This window comes from Platalea leucorodia (assembly GCF_965183815.1).
Source record: "Platalea leucorodia genome assembly, chromosome: 21".
In the NCBI taxonomy this organism is placed as follows: Eukaryota; Metazoa; Chordata; class Aves; order Pelecaniformes; family Threskiornithidae; genus Platalea; species Platalea leucorodia.
The window spans coordinates 3119871-3133935 of NC_138843.1; the positions used below are offsets into that span (position 1 = coordinate 3119871).

At 46.1% G+C, this 14065-nt stretch overlaps 3 protein-coding genes across 9 annotated transcripts in view; 2 read left to right on the forward strand and 1 right to left on the reverse strand.

Moving 5' to 3' along the window:
• Positions 1 to 51: 51 nt before the first annotated feature.
• LOC309599672 (uncharacterized protein C19orf44) lies at positions 52 to 5502 on the reverse strand. Its single transcript, XM_082331322.1, has 8 exons — positions 5374 to 5502; positions 4464 to 5105; positions 3846 to 4203; positions 3191 to 3267; positions 2346 to 2814; positions 1408 to 1503; positions 1114 to 1280; positions 52 to 670 (listed from the first exon to the last, which is right to left on the reverse strand). The coding sequence occupies exons 1-8, from the start codon at positions 5419 to 5421 to the stop codon at positions 584 to 586; spliced, it is 1944 nt and encodes a 647-aa protein (XP_082187448.1). The 5' UTR covers positions 5422 to 5502; the 3' UTR covers positions 52 to 583.
• Positions 5503 to 5856: 354 nt separating this feature from the next.
• Positions 5857 to 9942, forward strand: CALR3 (calreticulin 3; the record flags this gene model as incomplete). The annotated part of the gene is made up of 9 exons (XM_082331127.1): positions 5857 to 5983; positions 6155 to 6256; positions 6394 to 6597; positions 7301 to 7395; positions 8177 to 8386; positions 8505 to 8618; positions 8709 to 8852; positions 9504 to 9596; positions 9709 to 9942. The coding sequence occupies 9 exons, from the start codon at positions 5857 to 5859 to the stop codon at positions 9874 to 9876; spliced, it is 1257 nt and encodes a 418-aa protein (XP_082187253.1). The 3' UTR covers positions 9877 to 9942.
• Positions 9943 to 11640: 1698 nt separating this feature from the next.
• EPS15L1 (epidermal growth factor receptor pathway substrate 15 like 1) overlaps positions 11641 to 14065 on the forward strand; it is a 46728-nt gene continuing 44303 nt past the window's right edge. For 3 of the 7 annotated variants that reach the window (XM_082331439.1, XM_082331445.1, XM_082331444.1), the window contains exon 1: positions 11643 to 11754. In XM_082331439.1, coding sequence (XP_082187565.1) covers positions 11725 to 11754 — 30 coding nt within the window. In that variant the 5' untranslated portion in view covers positions 11643 to 11724. Of the gene's footprint in view, positions 11755 to 14065 lie in introns of all 7 variants that reach the window. The other 4 variants (XM_082331442.1, XM_082331441.1, XM_082331443.1 and 1 more) reach the window with 3 other exon arrangements.

Sequence of the window (14065 nt, forward strand, 5' to 3'; positions counted from 1 at the left end):
GTTTTGCCTTCCAATAAACACTTTTTTTTTTTTAATAAAAATAAAATGGCGGCTCATATTTCAGAGTAAATGGATTCCGGTACGGTGGCTACAGCCTTCCTTGTATTGAATTTATCTTAACTTGGCGCGTGTTCGGTTGTGTCGTACTCCGACAAGGCTAATTACGCGTAACCGCTGTTTAAATGTGGCCCCGAAGTCGGGATATGGTGTTTTTCTTCTGTGATCGTATTCCTCGGGTGCTGTAGTACAGACTTTCGCTTCTACCGCGATCGCGGATGCGACCGCGGCTCGCGGTAAACGCGCGCTGTGGCGACTCACCACCTCCCGTTGGAGAGACGCCGTCCGGGTCGCGCTCTGGCTGAGCGCTGGCGTAGGCTGGCTGACGGCTCCTGCCCAGCCCCGCGTCACGTACGTCAGCAAAAAATTCAGATACAGGAAAATAAATTCTGTGTAATAAGATACATGGTGGTTAGTACAAATCCAGTACGTAGTTCATAGCTTTTTATCTGCGCAATTTGGAAGGGTTTCTTTCTTGTTCCAGCTTGAGATCTGTAAAGGTAAGTTTTACTTCAAATTCAAAGAGTCAAAGCAGTTTTTCCTCCTGTGCTTTCTGAATTTCTTCACGTGCTTGCTCAATTGTGAGAGGCGGGGATTTGTGGTTCTTGATGTACTGCAAAAAAAATACACAAATTTATTATGCAGGTAAGTACTTTCTAGTATTTAGTAAATAATAAATCTTCATGTCGAGATGCCTGCACTTTTCTGTACTAGCAACAGAAACGGGTACTTCTATTGCAGCACTCGGAAGATCCTTGCTAAATGCTACAGCAGAAAGCTCGCTCTTCCAAAACTCTGGCCTCCAGCGAGGCTTTAATCTTTTTGTACTGTACAAACTCCTGACTCGTTACAATATGGGCACAAGCACCGTAGTATTCTTCTTCTATGAAGAATAATATTCTTCTATGAAGTAATTTATTCGATGATCATATGAACTTTATCAGATGAATGAAGAGTACACCAAGAAAAGCCTGTTTGCTGCAAATCTTAGAAGCGTTTGGAAAAAGGAATAGACGCTTGCTCTCGCTAGGCTGCAGTCTAGTCTGCCATAAATACCTCCTTAGCCTCCTCCAGGGTGTGGTAGTGGAACTTCTCCTTCTCTAACGACTCCACGAGGGAGAAGTGAAGGTGGTGAATGTTCTCTACAAACTGCCGAGTCAACATCAAGTGCTGTTTCAACATGGCGTTTAAAACGAGAACGGACGGGCTGTACGCTGTCAAGGCTGCAAGACAGGGGCAGTACGTACTTCAGGGACGCCTTCCAGGCAGACAGCAAGGGCTAAGCAACCCCACGGGGTTAGGTGCATAAAATACAGCCAAACGGCACAGCAAAGAGGCGTTTTTCAGTACCTTCTACTGCCTCCGTGCTGACGACGCGACTGGCAATAGGTGCGGGATCCACGTAGCCGTTCCCTACAGGTGGGTCACGCGCTGCAGAGGTGTTTGCTGTGTACGGGATAAAATCAGAATTACGGGTTTGGAGGTGGAAGGGGTTTAGCCCTAGGACTCGCTTCATCTTCAGCCGTCTCTTGGGACATCAGTTGCCACAGAACCGCGGTGGAGCCTAACGGGGAATTCTGTCAGCCAAAAAAATGCTAAAATAGTTCTGTGACCTCCGCAGTTTCCTTACTCTGCCGTTCCCAATGCGTGCCATAGCGGAGGGCATCTTTTCTAACCCTAGACAGAGCAAAAATAAAGGCTTTTCTACTTGAAGGAAGCTACAGTTTTCAAGCACACCTGAGTCTCTACTTTCTCCTCCTTGAGCGTGGCAAGAAGTGGCTCTTGCCGCTTTTTCCTTGAAGAGAGGCAGGAAAGGAGCTAGCCCCCAGAAACAGTTAGAGGTCACCTCTCTCCGTAAATGGGGCCACAGGGCTTTCCCAAGAAATAAATACAACGCAAAAAAAGAACCCTGCAATGGGCGACCGCTTTAGTAACAACGCAATAGTGCTGTTCGCAGTAGTAAAGATACGACAAAAACGTTGAATCCCGTCTGAGAATATTACTCGGGCTATTGCAAGCTCTGTCGCCAACACCAGCTCAGCCATCCAGAGTTCCCGTCGGGTTTTTTTGTAGCAAAAACCAGTTCCCAGTTCTTGTTCTGTTGTCCAATCCCAAACTTTTCTACAGATAGCAGATTAAAGTGTTGGGCTTTAGAAAGTTTTTAATTTAATGCCAGCTAGGGGAAGCTAGTACTGACACTAACAACTCTCTCGAGGCTGATTAGGCTAGCAGATAAAATATAAAAAATGTAAAAATTGCCTGAATAGGGCGGTGTCTCGTGAACTTACTCTTTGACCAGCAATAGGCGAATGGAGGATCCACTGTCTGAACCGCGGTTTCTTTGACAGTTACTCTGCGAACCTGGTCCTGCCGCGCTCTGGTAAATAAAGGTGACGATGCCGGAGATGGGCGTTTTCCAGAATACGTGCGGCTCTCAGAACGTCCCTCTGACGTTTTCGATACAGATTCCCTGTCTGTTGTAGACGGAGACCTTTCAAAGTCTTCAGAATATTCTGAATTAACAGTTCTCTCATCATGATCAAGGTAATCCTGTTTGTGCCTAGGGAAATCTGCAGAAACTCCACTTAAATGCTCAGAGATTTCAGCTTCAGTCACAGTTTTTTCAATATCCCCTTCAGAAGCATCATGCACACCAGTTACTGCACTTATTTGAAGAGAAGCTTGGTCCTTTTCCACCAGGAATGTATCTTTTTTTGGATTTCTCTTTGATTCTTGAGAAACTGGAATGTCTGTCCCCTGTAGAACAAAACGGCTGCATGTTAGGAGAAGCAACCACATAACCTAGAATATGCCTCCGTGATTCTTCATCTGTTCTGCTGCATGTCACTGAGAGTTAGCTACTGCTTTATCAGGAAATAAAAATGTTGCTCTTCTGCGTCACCTTGCAAACTGTGCAGTGCTGTTACATTTAGTAAGGAAATGCAGACACTAAAAAAGAGAATTCGGTCAGGTTTCAACAGATTGTAAAATCCCGAGCTAACCCTTACAGCTAGGCAGGCATGCCCACCGCAGCTCGCCGACGAGCAGAATGGAAGCATTTCTTTTACAATATCCACCCTCCACCAAACAAAGGCAGAATGGAAATATGTGCTAGTAGGGAATTTCTACTTACTTTTTGCTTTAATTCTGCTGCCTCACTGGTGATATTTGGTGCCAAATCATCAAGGCTCAGGATATTCAGTCTGAAGTCTGCAATCAAACGACAAATCGTCATGAGACTTTGCATGAAAATTACGGTACGCTTTCCCTTAAGCGAGAAAAGTGGGGAAAACTACATCAGTACTACAGTCCTAGTTTAAAGTGTAATACGAAAAAGTAATCGCAGTCAATCACTCTAAACCTTTAACTTAGCAGCAGCTCTTTCTAAAGCTTCCCCCTTTGCCTGTGGCGGCTCTGCCAACCCAAGTTCAAGAGATTCTTGATTTACACTCATTTACACTTGTTCTCACTCAGCCCCATTAGTACATCGTCCCATGGACAGGTGAGAACTGTTCTAACCGGTGTAATTGCTTTGACATCACAATTAAGTGTCACCCAGGGAAGCATCATTAAACTGAACCAAAAAGCCACGAAAAATACAAATACATTACACTAGAAAAAAGAAACAGTGCAACATAATTCCTTTGATAAAGCCTTGCTTTACAAAAAAATCACACTACTGAATTCTTTCAAAGTGAGTATTTGCCCATGTTTATTAGTAAATTTATCAGGAGATTAATAGTACAACTCACGCCGAGTCTACCGAGACAATATTTTAGACCACTTACCATTTGAGCTGCTGCTGGTTGAATCTTCTGCATCAGCTGCTTTTGAAAACAATTCATCTAATGATTTGATTTCACTTCTGTCACTTCCAAGTGATATTTGGCTTTGCTTGGTGCTGCCCGTTCTAGGCAGAGCAAGCTTTACAGCATCGTCTTTCATGGAAGCAGACAGCGATTGCGATCGCCTATTATGTCGCACTGCCAGGTTTCTGCTGGCTGGTGAAGGTGTTGGTGAATTAACTCTACCCAAAACATTCTTCTCTGAGTCTTTGCTATGAAAAGAAGATGTTTCAGACACTTCTGTCGGTGAAATTTCCTTAGGAGACGGAGGAGGCATTCCTGACAAAACTGGAGTCTTACTCTTTTGAAGAACATGAAAAAGAGATTTATGTGTTACTTCATTTATTATGTGTAGATCACTAAAAAGGAAAACAAATTATAATGGGTAAAACCCAGTAGTTTTAAAATGTTAATTGAACTTAAATCATATCATGAGCAAACCACAAATGCAAAATTAAAATTTAGTTTCTGGCGTTATCTAAATAAAAAGTGACCTACCAATTAAAACAATTTCATAAAAGTGGAAATAAAAATACATAATTCAGTAAAGTCTGCATTTACCTTTCTACCCCATTTAGAATCACTTGCAACAACCCTCCGATTCTCATTTCCACCGGAAAACTCCGAAGAGCTCTCCATCAGTTCTCTCAGTTCCTCCTCCTCACTATGCACACCAAGCTGTTGTTTAACCATAACATTCTTTTTAGGGCTTTGGATGCTTTCCTCTTCCTTAGAACAGGCATTACCGAGGGTCACGTTTCCACTGGCGGTAGTGTGATTCTTCAGGTATTTCTTGCCCCGTGCACTGTGTTCAGGACTGGAAGCGGATGAGAAGGACTCCTCACCCAAAGGCTTCCGGCCCAAGTCACTGTTTTGCAATTCCATCTGCTTTTTTCGATTCATGATTTTTCTTTCTAGTTGTGCCACTTTCCTCAGAGCTGAGCTCGACCGTGTGTGGGAAGCGCTACCCGGAGTGCTCTTTGCTACGTGTCTGCTCGTTGTCTGCACGGCGCTTCCCGATGGCTGGCACCACTGGCTTCCGTCCACGCTTTCGTTGCGCACCTTTAGGAATCTGCTGCGGCAGAAGGGAGCTCTTCCAGTTTTCTCCAGCTCTGGGTCAGCCACAGAGAGGTCACCACCGGAGCGAGGAAGGACACTGCGCCCGGCTGTGATGGTTCTCCTGCGGGGAGCATCGCTGTGTCCCTGCCGGGAAGAGGATGCAAAGAGCCCTCAGAGGTGAAGGCAGGCGGCCCGGCTCAGCTCCCAGCTCCCCGGCCTGGGCGGACGCTCCTGCTCCCCACGGCCCTGCCCTCGTTCCAGCCTGTGCCGGGCCGCCTCCTCCCGCTCTCCGGTGTGGGCGCTCCCCACCCGCGGTGAAACACCGGCCCGGGGCCCGCGGCTGCCCAGGTACAGCCTGAGCGCGGCTGGCGCTGAGGCGGGGCGGCGGCCGGGACGAGAGCTGGCGCCTCACCTGCCCGCCGCCCGCGGGCGCCCTCTGCGCCCGAGCGATCGCAGCCATCCGGGACGGAGCGGCCTGAGGCGGCGGCGGCTTCTCCAGGCCGGGGCCTGAGCGCCCGGCGCTGGGCCGTATCCCGGAGACCGCGACCCCCCAACATCCCGCCCCCTCATTGGCTCTGCGCAAGCCCCCCCTCGCACACCAGCGACGCTTGGGCGTAACCAGCCAATCCCAAGAAGGCATACTGCCGCCGGCCCCTCAGGACGCCGACTACAAGCCCCAGCATGCATTTCGCCGCGCGGGCACGTGCAGCATGCTCCTCCCTCGGGGGCGCCGAGCCAATCCGATTCCGTTTCATGATAAGTTAGGAAAGCGCAGCCAATCAGAGCCCGCGTGGGAAGGGCGGGGCCGCGAAGGCGCGAGGCTGGGGGACGGTGTCGGTTGCGAGGCGCGAGGGCGCGAGTCCGTCGCTGTGTGAGGGCGGCGGCGGCGGCGGCCATGGCGGCGGGCGGGCGCGGAGCGGGGGCCCCGGCCGCCGCGGCGCTGAGGCTGGCCCTGCTCCTCGGGGCCGCGCTGGGCCCCGCCCGGGCCGCGGTGTATTTCCAGGAGCAGTTTCTGGACGGAGGTTGGTCGAGGGCAGCGGGGGAGAGGGGGCGGTGGGGCGGCTGCTGGTAACGGCTCCGGTAACGGCTCCGGTAACGGCTCCGGTAACGGCTGTGAGTGTGTGAGCGGGTGGGGAGGGAGCCCCGCTCGCTGTGCCGTGCTTAATGACCCCGCTCTTGTCCTTGTGGGACAGGCAGCTGGCGGGAGAGGTGGATGAATTCTGAGTGCAAGCCAGACCTGGGGAAGTTTAAACTCACTGCTGGGAAGTTTTATGGAGATCCAGTGCGAGATAAAGGTATGTGGGTTTAATGAAAAATACACTACGGGAGCCATCTCAAGAGCTGGGGATTTGCCATGCATGGCAATAAAAGTATTTTTTCTTTGCCAATGGAGAAAAATCTAAGTTTGACTATTCCACTGATATCTTTACAGGTCTACAAACTAGTGAAAATTCTAAATTCTATGCTATCTCCTCACGATTTAAACCATTTAGTAACAAAGGGAAGACTCTGGTCATCCAGTATACTGTGAAACATGAGCAGAAGATAGATTGCGGTGGGGGATATGTTAAGATTTTTCCCTCAAACTTGGATCAGAAGAACCTAAGTGGAGATTCACATTATTACATCATGTTTGGTGAGTTTATAGTTATTTCTTCATTAGTAAAATACTGTTACTGCTGCTGTGCAATTCTTCAAAGATGGTTGTGGAAATGGTAGAAAAAACATAAAGGAAGGCTCTCTTAAAAAAATGAGGATGTTGTGACTGTAAGAAGTTAGCTCTTCCATGCTTGAGAGATCTCTAAATATGTATTAACAAAATACATATTTATGTAAACATTCTGAGCTGATTTGAAGGACATCGCTGAAAATGATTGGAGTGAGCTTAGAATAAAAGCAGTTGTTTGGCAGGATTTATTTTAAGACCTTTAACTGAAACAACATACTGTAGGCCATTCTCTGCCCTTATATGCTTCTATGTAGTTTCTGGTGACTTAGTGAAATTTGTACATTTGTACGTCAAAGTGACATAATTGGCATTATGTATCTAATATAATTACATAGTTATTCAGCTTGTGCCATAGATAACTTTTATTTTGCCTGGATTTTTGTTTTCTGTTAGTTCTGTTACAGAACTAAACCCCAAACTACACAAAATCTAATTCTAAGGTAGATTTGGAGGCTTTGAGTAGAAGCCACGTCATCCATTAAAAATGGAATGGAATATAGCAAAATACGTGGAATGGGAGAGATGACTAGCAGTATCAGAAGGAAAAGGTAAACAATCTGTATTTGTCTGCAAAGAAGTTAAGGATACAAAGCATATAATCTCTTTGTAGGGCCAGATATTTGTGGATCTGAGACAAAGAAAGTCCATGTTATTTTAAATTACAAGAATAAACCCCATCCAATCAAGAAACCGATCAGATGCAAGGTAAATACACATTTCAAAGATACATAAACTTTAAAATAAACAAGTTACAGGGCTATTAGGAAGGAAAAAAAAAAAAAAAACAAACCACACCTAAACAACTATTCCAAACTTGTAACACCTTTGAGAAGTTCTACTTGTCATCATATCTTAAAAGACATATTAATTTTGGGACTTCAGATATTTCTTAGTTCATGATATGTTTGCAATTTAATGATTGTGTTCATAATACCTGATACTGATACAGGATGGAACAAGGTTGCAAGGGTGCTGGATGCTATTAAGAAATGTATGTCTTTGTGTTTCTGAAGTGTAACTTTAATTCCACAATTCCTCATGAGAGAGTGCTTTCTTGTGATATAAATGTAACATCCTGGCTATATTTCAGTATTTTTGCTTTTAACCTGTGTCGTAAGCTGTTTTATATGCCTTTGCTGTAGGTATTTGCGATATAAATAACTTGTATTTGATATTAAGTAAAATCATTACTTTATCTAATACTGTTTTCAATCTTGTGACGCTTCCTCCTGCCAATCAGACACAGACTGTTTTCTTGCAACCATTCAGTTTTGTTCAGAGACCCAGATGGGAAGACTGGAAAATAGATGTGAAAAATGTCATTAATTTTATTTTTGCCCTCTAGGAGACTTTGGGAATTATTTTTTCTTACTACTGCTTATGACAAATCCATTAGAAACTAGTATTTTAATTCTGGTGTGAGGCAGTTCCTAAGAGCTCTATTTAAGGTTCTTGAAAAATGTTACTTTCTTTCTGTAAAACCCAGGTTGATGGATATACACATCTATATACTTTGATTATAAGGCCAGATCAGACTTACGAAGTAAAAATTGATAACGAAATGGTTGCATCTGGCAACTTAGAAGATGATTTAGATTTTTTGCCACCGAGGAAAATTAATGATCCAACAGTGAGGAAACCCACGGACTGGGATGATCGCATCCAAATTGATGATCCAAATGACATCAAGCCTGAGGTAACTGGCTCGCCTTACTCTGCATTGTTGAGGTTTTTCAGTCTTGCTGAATACACATTTGATGTCGTTGAACTGTGCACTAGTTTTGCTTTCTTAATCTTCCCGTCTCTTTTTAAAGGATTGGGATGAACCTGAATACATCATGGACACTAGTGCTGAGAAACCCGAAGACTGGGATGCTGCTGTGAATGGAGAATGGCATTATCCTATGGTCAAGAATCCTCTCTACAGAGTATAAATAACTTTGTAATCCTAGCTATGGATAACACTTTAAGCAACTTTTCTTTGCCTGACCGTATTCAGAACGTCTGGTTTATCCTAGGGGGAATGGAAACCAAGGCAGATTGATAATCCAAATTATAGAGGAGTTTGGCCTCATCCACAGATTGACAATCCAAATTACTCGCCAGACTTCAGTATCTACAGCTATGAAAATATCAGCATCATTGGACTGGATATCTGGCAGGTGAGATGCCTTTACTGGAAAAGTTACTGGAAAACAAAGAACCTTTCTCTCGCTGAGTGTATAGCAACCTGTTTACCCTTTGCATAGAAACATCATCTATTGCTTTGGGATCTCAGGGACCTACGTCTTTAGCTTGCTCTTATTTAAATATATCTACAAACTTGAAAAATCTGTAAGACGCACTGATCTTCTGTTGTAGTTATCGTTTGGATGAAAATTATCCACAGGTAAGCGAGGGGCCTAAACTAACTTGCGTAAGTGTTGTAAAGTACGACCTACGCCATCTGACTCGGGGTGCGTAACTGAGGCTTCAGGCAGCTCAGTTATTCCTGATGTACCCAAAGATTAACGAGGAGGGGCAGCCTCTGAGATCTTCCTCTGTCTGGGGTGTCTTGACAAGCCAGCGATGAGACTTAAAACTTCTTAAAGAGCAGTGAAACGCCTGAAGTTAAAACAAGTTCTTTAGATTCTTGAAAACAGTTGTCCAAAGAGATAATTCTTCATCAAATTCTGCAAAAATCTATGGGGTTCTTAACATGATTGCTCTATATTGAATATATGATACAAACATCTTGTTTAAAAAAAAAAAGAGATGAAAACTCTTAAGAAAACAAAGAGGCATCCTTGTTTTTTTTCCCTATTCCCTCAAAGGTGAGAGCTGGCACAATTTTTGACAACTTCTTGATAACAGATGATGAGGTTTATGCAGAAGACTTTGGAGATGAAACGTGGGGAGAAACGAAGGTAACATGAAATTCTCGTGTCTGTTTTGGTTCCTTATTACCACATTTTAAAAATCCCCTGCCTAATCTGATCGAGAGCCTATTGGTGCATAAAAATGAAATCTTAATATTAGGGTCCTGAAAAGGAAATGAACATAAAGCAGACTGAGGAAGAGCAGGAGAGAGAAAGGGTTACAGAAGAAAAATACTTTGAGCAACGGTTTAAGAAAAAGCTAGAGAGAAGGAAAGAATCTGGAAAGGCTAGAGCGGTGAGGAACACTGCTGAGAAGGAAGAGCTTTAGTTGTTATTTGAAAGAAGTTCACATTTTTTTCACTTAAATCACTTAGGGTTTTTTTCACTTAAGGATTCTGATATTTTGTTAACAGCTTGTTGAAATCTGCACTAATGGAGTTGGATTAAAACAGGATTTTTTTAAAAATTCAACATTAAATTTCGTGACCAGTTTCAGTTATTTTTAATAAAAATACCATAACATAGTTAAATTCTCTATAGAAAAGGTTAATTTTTTTATTAACTGTGTCTTAACACTGCTAAAATGTATTAAAAACCTCTGTAATAAAGCCCTAGGTTTTGGAACTGGTTTGCACTTTCATGGTTTAATATTAAATGTAAAATTCTTGCTCATTTTTGTTGAGGAAATACCGTAATAAGCTTTTTGTGATATTTCATTAAGGGGTTCAGTATGTCAAATGCGTGAAGCATGTTTCACAACATACTTCAAACTAAGGAGGAGATAAGCTTCGCTAAGCTTCTGTAGTAATTGTGCACCCGTCAGGGTTTCACGGATTACTGCGGCTGCACCGCTGCCGCGAACGCACCGTGGCTGCTCGTGGCTCAGCTGCTGTGGAACCTTCTAGCTCTCCGTCTGGGGGTGGGACCCGAGCGACAGCAGTCTGTCCACCTGCAGATCTGTCCTCAGAAATTTAAATGTGTTCAGACAATTTTTTCCCCCTCAAAAATCTGACGTGAACACATAGAGTGCCTGGAAGCTGTCTTAATTTTTTTTTTTCCCCCCTGATAGGGTGCTGGGGGGAGGAATCTGAAACCATGAATGACGTCCCTGTTTGTCTGTCTGACCTGTCTTGTAACTCACTCTTGTAACTTGTTCAGTCACTTCCTTCATCCCTTTGCAGCTCCTCCTGCTCTTATGCATTTCCTTCTTCCCCCCCATTTATAGCATACAACTAATCCTATAAATTTAGCAAAAACTGAAGCCAGACTTCCAGAGCCAATGGTTTTGCATTTACCTCTAGGCTACCCCGACGCTGGCTGAGCAGTTTGGTGCGGTAAGGAGATAGGGAGCAGGAGGATCTGTCAGCCCGGCCAGTCGTAGCCTGCGGAGCGACTGAGGTCAAATTCTTTCGCTTCTGTTTGAGTGCTGTTCCCTGTAAAACAATTCCAGTGACGCCGTAGGGTGAAGAACTTTGAGAGCTGTTGAAATACACTGTAATGACAGTCGCCTTTTACCTTTTTTCCTAAACAAATTCCTGTTGATTTAGCTCTTACGTGGCCACAATGATCTAGCCTCATTCAGGCTGTTGTTCAATATTTATACGTTGCAGTCAGGGATTTGTTAACTGTGTTGTATTTGATGCTGAATAATGGATCATAGACCAGAGGAAGCTTAATTTGGTGAGGTCTGTTTTGACAAGGTTTAGTGTAATGAAGTAAAATGACTGGATGCAGGTCATCCAGCCGAAAGGCCGATCAGTGCCTTGCCTCAGTTACCTGGAAGCATATTCCACAGGGCAGCTGCAGCCTTCCCCAGACCTACTTTGTCCATAACGTAGGTAGGTCACCGCCAGCTTCGCTTGAGGCGGCTGGAGCAGAGCCACGTCCGGGAGCAGAGACTGCGGGAAGCAGGGGCTGAGCGGCGGCAGGACGGGACGGCGGGAGCAGCCCCCGCTCCCCGGCGCGGGGAACGGCTGCCGGGCACAGATAAGCCGCGGCCTCTCCTCAGCTGCCCGACCAACTCCCGGGCGGCGGCGGCCCAGCAGGCCCCGGCCCCCGCCCGCCGAGGCCCGGCCCAGCGGGGCCGCACGGTGCCAGGCGCGGCCGGGCGGCCTCCCGCCGCCGCTCGCCCCGCCTTCCCCCCGCCCCGGCCGCTGCCCGAATCAGTGGGAGGAAGATGGCGGCGCTCATCCCCCTCAGCCAGCAGGTAACCGGCCCGGCCCGGCCCGCCGGCGGCCGGACCCTGCCGGGGGGGAGCAGCTGGGGGCGGCTGAGGGGAGACGCGGGGCCTCTGGCCCCGGCGGCTGAGCGCCGATCGGGGAAGGGGGAGCGGGCCCTCCCCGGTGCGGGTCCTCCTCCCGCAGGCGGGCGCATCCGGGGCCGGGTCGGCGCTGGGGCATAGGCCCTGCCTCTCCCCGCGGCCGGGGGGCGGCTCGGCCCGCGGGGGGAGAGGGTCGGTGCGCGGCGGGGAGCAGGCCCCGGGCGGGGGCGAGGGGGGCCGGCAGCCCCCGGCTGTCCCCCGCCGGCGGGCCGGGGCTGAGCCTGCCGGGGACGGGCGCCGGCCGCTTCTGTGGGGGCACAAAAGGCGCTGGCGCCCTCCCCTCACGGAGGCCCCCGCGCCCTCCCCTCACGGCGGCCCCGGAGCTGCCCCCCTGGGGAAGGGGCAGGGCGGCACCGAGGCTTTCCGAAGGCTTCCCCACCCCGAGCTGCAGCTCCCCGGTTGGAGCTGCGGGCACGAATGCGGTCCGGTGGTCGGAGGTCCGGGGCTGGGCTGCGGGAGGGACGGGGCTCTGCCTTCGGTCACGTCACCCCGTTTTCCTTGTGTAACAGGGGCTGATGCCGCCTTTAGCTGTTGGGGTGTCGTGACTCTGCTGAATACTTGGGAGGTGCAGGAGTAGCGTAGCCATGGGCGCGGGTACACCAGTGAAGGACTGGGTACGTGGGAATGAAAGGGAGGTTTTCCCCCATCGACAGGAGAATGAGGCTGCTGCAGGGGAGTGGAAGACCCTGAACCTTGGAGCTTGTCTCGCACAAGGATAGCGTGCCTCTGGGAGAGGCGGCGTTTCCAGCTCTGGTTTAATGTTTGGGATCCTTGAGAAGATTGTTGTTGTTGTTACAAGTTTTTTTTTGATTAATTTCTCACCCAAATAATTTAAACCTGAACAGTGTGATCACTGTTTATTCTTTCCCATACTCCGGTAAAGATAGTTTACTTATTTCCTTTTAAAACAAAAAAAAAAAAGTAACACCACCACCCCACCCCCCAGTCCCTCAAAATTAAAACTGTTCTCTACACTGTGGCTAGGCCAGTCAGGAATTCAGAACAACTGCTATCAGTAGTTCAGATTATTTAAATGTATCGATTTCCTTTTAATAATGGACTTTTATTTGTGAAACTGAAAATTTTATCTTTCAGTGGAGTTACGTGATGCTTGGGTAGTATGTGATTTGCTGTGCGTCTTAACAGAGCGCGCTGCTTTTTAGCTTCTGAATAGCAGTAGGAGTCCTGATTAACATCTGTTTAATTAAATGGACGTGTTCAGAAGCATCTGAAAACATCCATGCACATACAAACTGTTACCAAAAGTTTTCAAGTGAAGTAATGTGGTGCAAAATAAACTCTGGACTTGAAAGAGTTTGTTGTTCTGGAGCTGCTGTAGTACGTTGGTAAAAATGTATCAAATACTTATTATACTAGAAATCCTGCTTCTGTGTTGTTTAAATTCTAATTGATATTTGAGAGACTGGCGTTAATGATATTTTCTTTTGTATTCATAATATATTATCATGAGGGAAAAAGGGATGCCCTCCGTGACGTGTCAGTTATTTTGACGTATTATTTTCCGGCTAATTCAATTGAAGCATTCTAGTATAAAAACTTTTTCCTCTATTGAACTGTCAAGAGTAATCTAGCTGTAATCAGGGCAGTAAAAAGAATTTCCCTGGAAATTAATAAACTTCCTCTTTTAAGAGCCTCAATTTCATGATTACTACAGAGATATGTTCTAGTTATGCAGAAATGCCAGAAATGGTATTAAAAGGAATAGGAGGGGTTACATGCGCTGTAACATTGAAGCGTGTTCACTCAGAAAGATAGGAAATAAGAATGTTGATGTCAACATATTAGGAGCTATAAACACTATGGGTAATTCAAGCATGTGAAAGTGCTTAATTATATTTGTTCTCAGAAATGAATTTCATTATGGTTCTTTTGTTCTATGAAGTTGTGTTTTTATGATGTTATGAAAGAGAATTTAGATGTCTAACAGTATGCAAACTATTTAACAGGTTTCATCTGTCTTTGTTTCAACTGGCTATGCATAAAAACAGTCGAAGATCAGGCATGTAGAATCAGTTCTTGGAGTTAAACAACTGAAACTGGATTTGATTTATCTTTGATAACTTTATTTTCTTGAGTATTTGATCACCTTATCAGTGGTCTTTCCTCTGTGCCAGGCGTGTTCAGCCTACAGCCTCTGGAGGTCATGGAGAGTTATGTTAGAGGTATTGGGACAGCG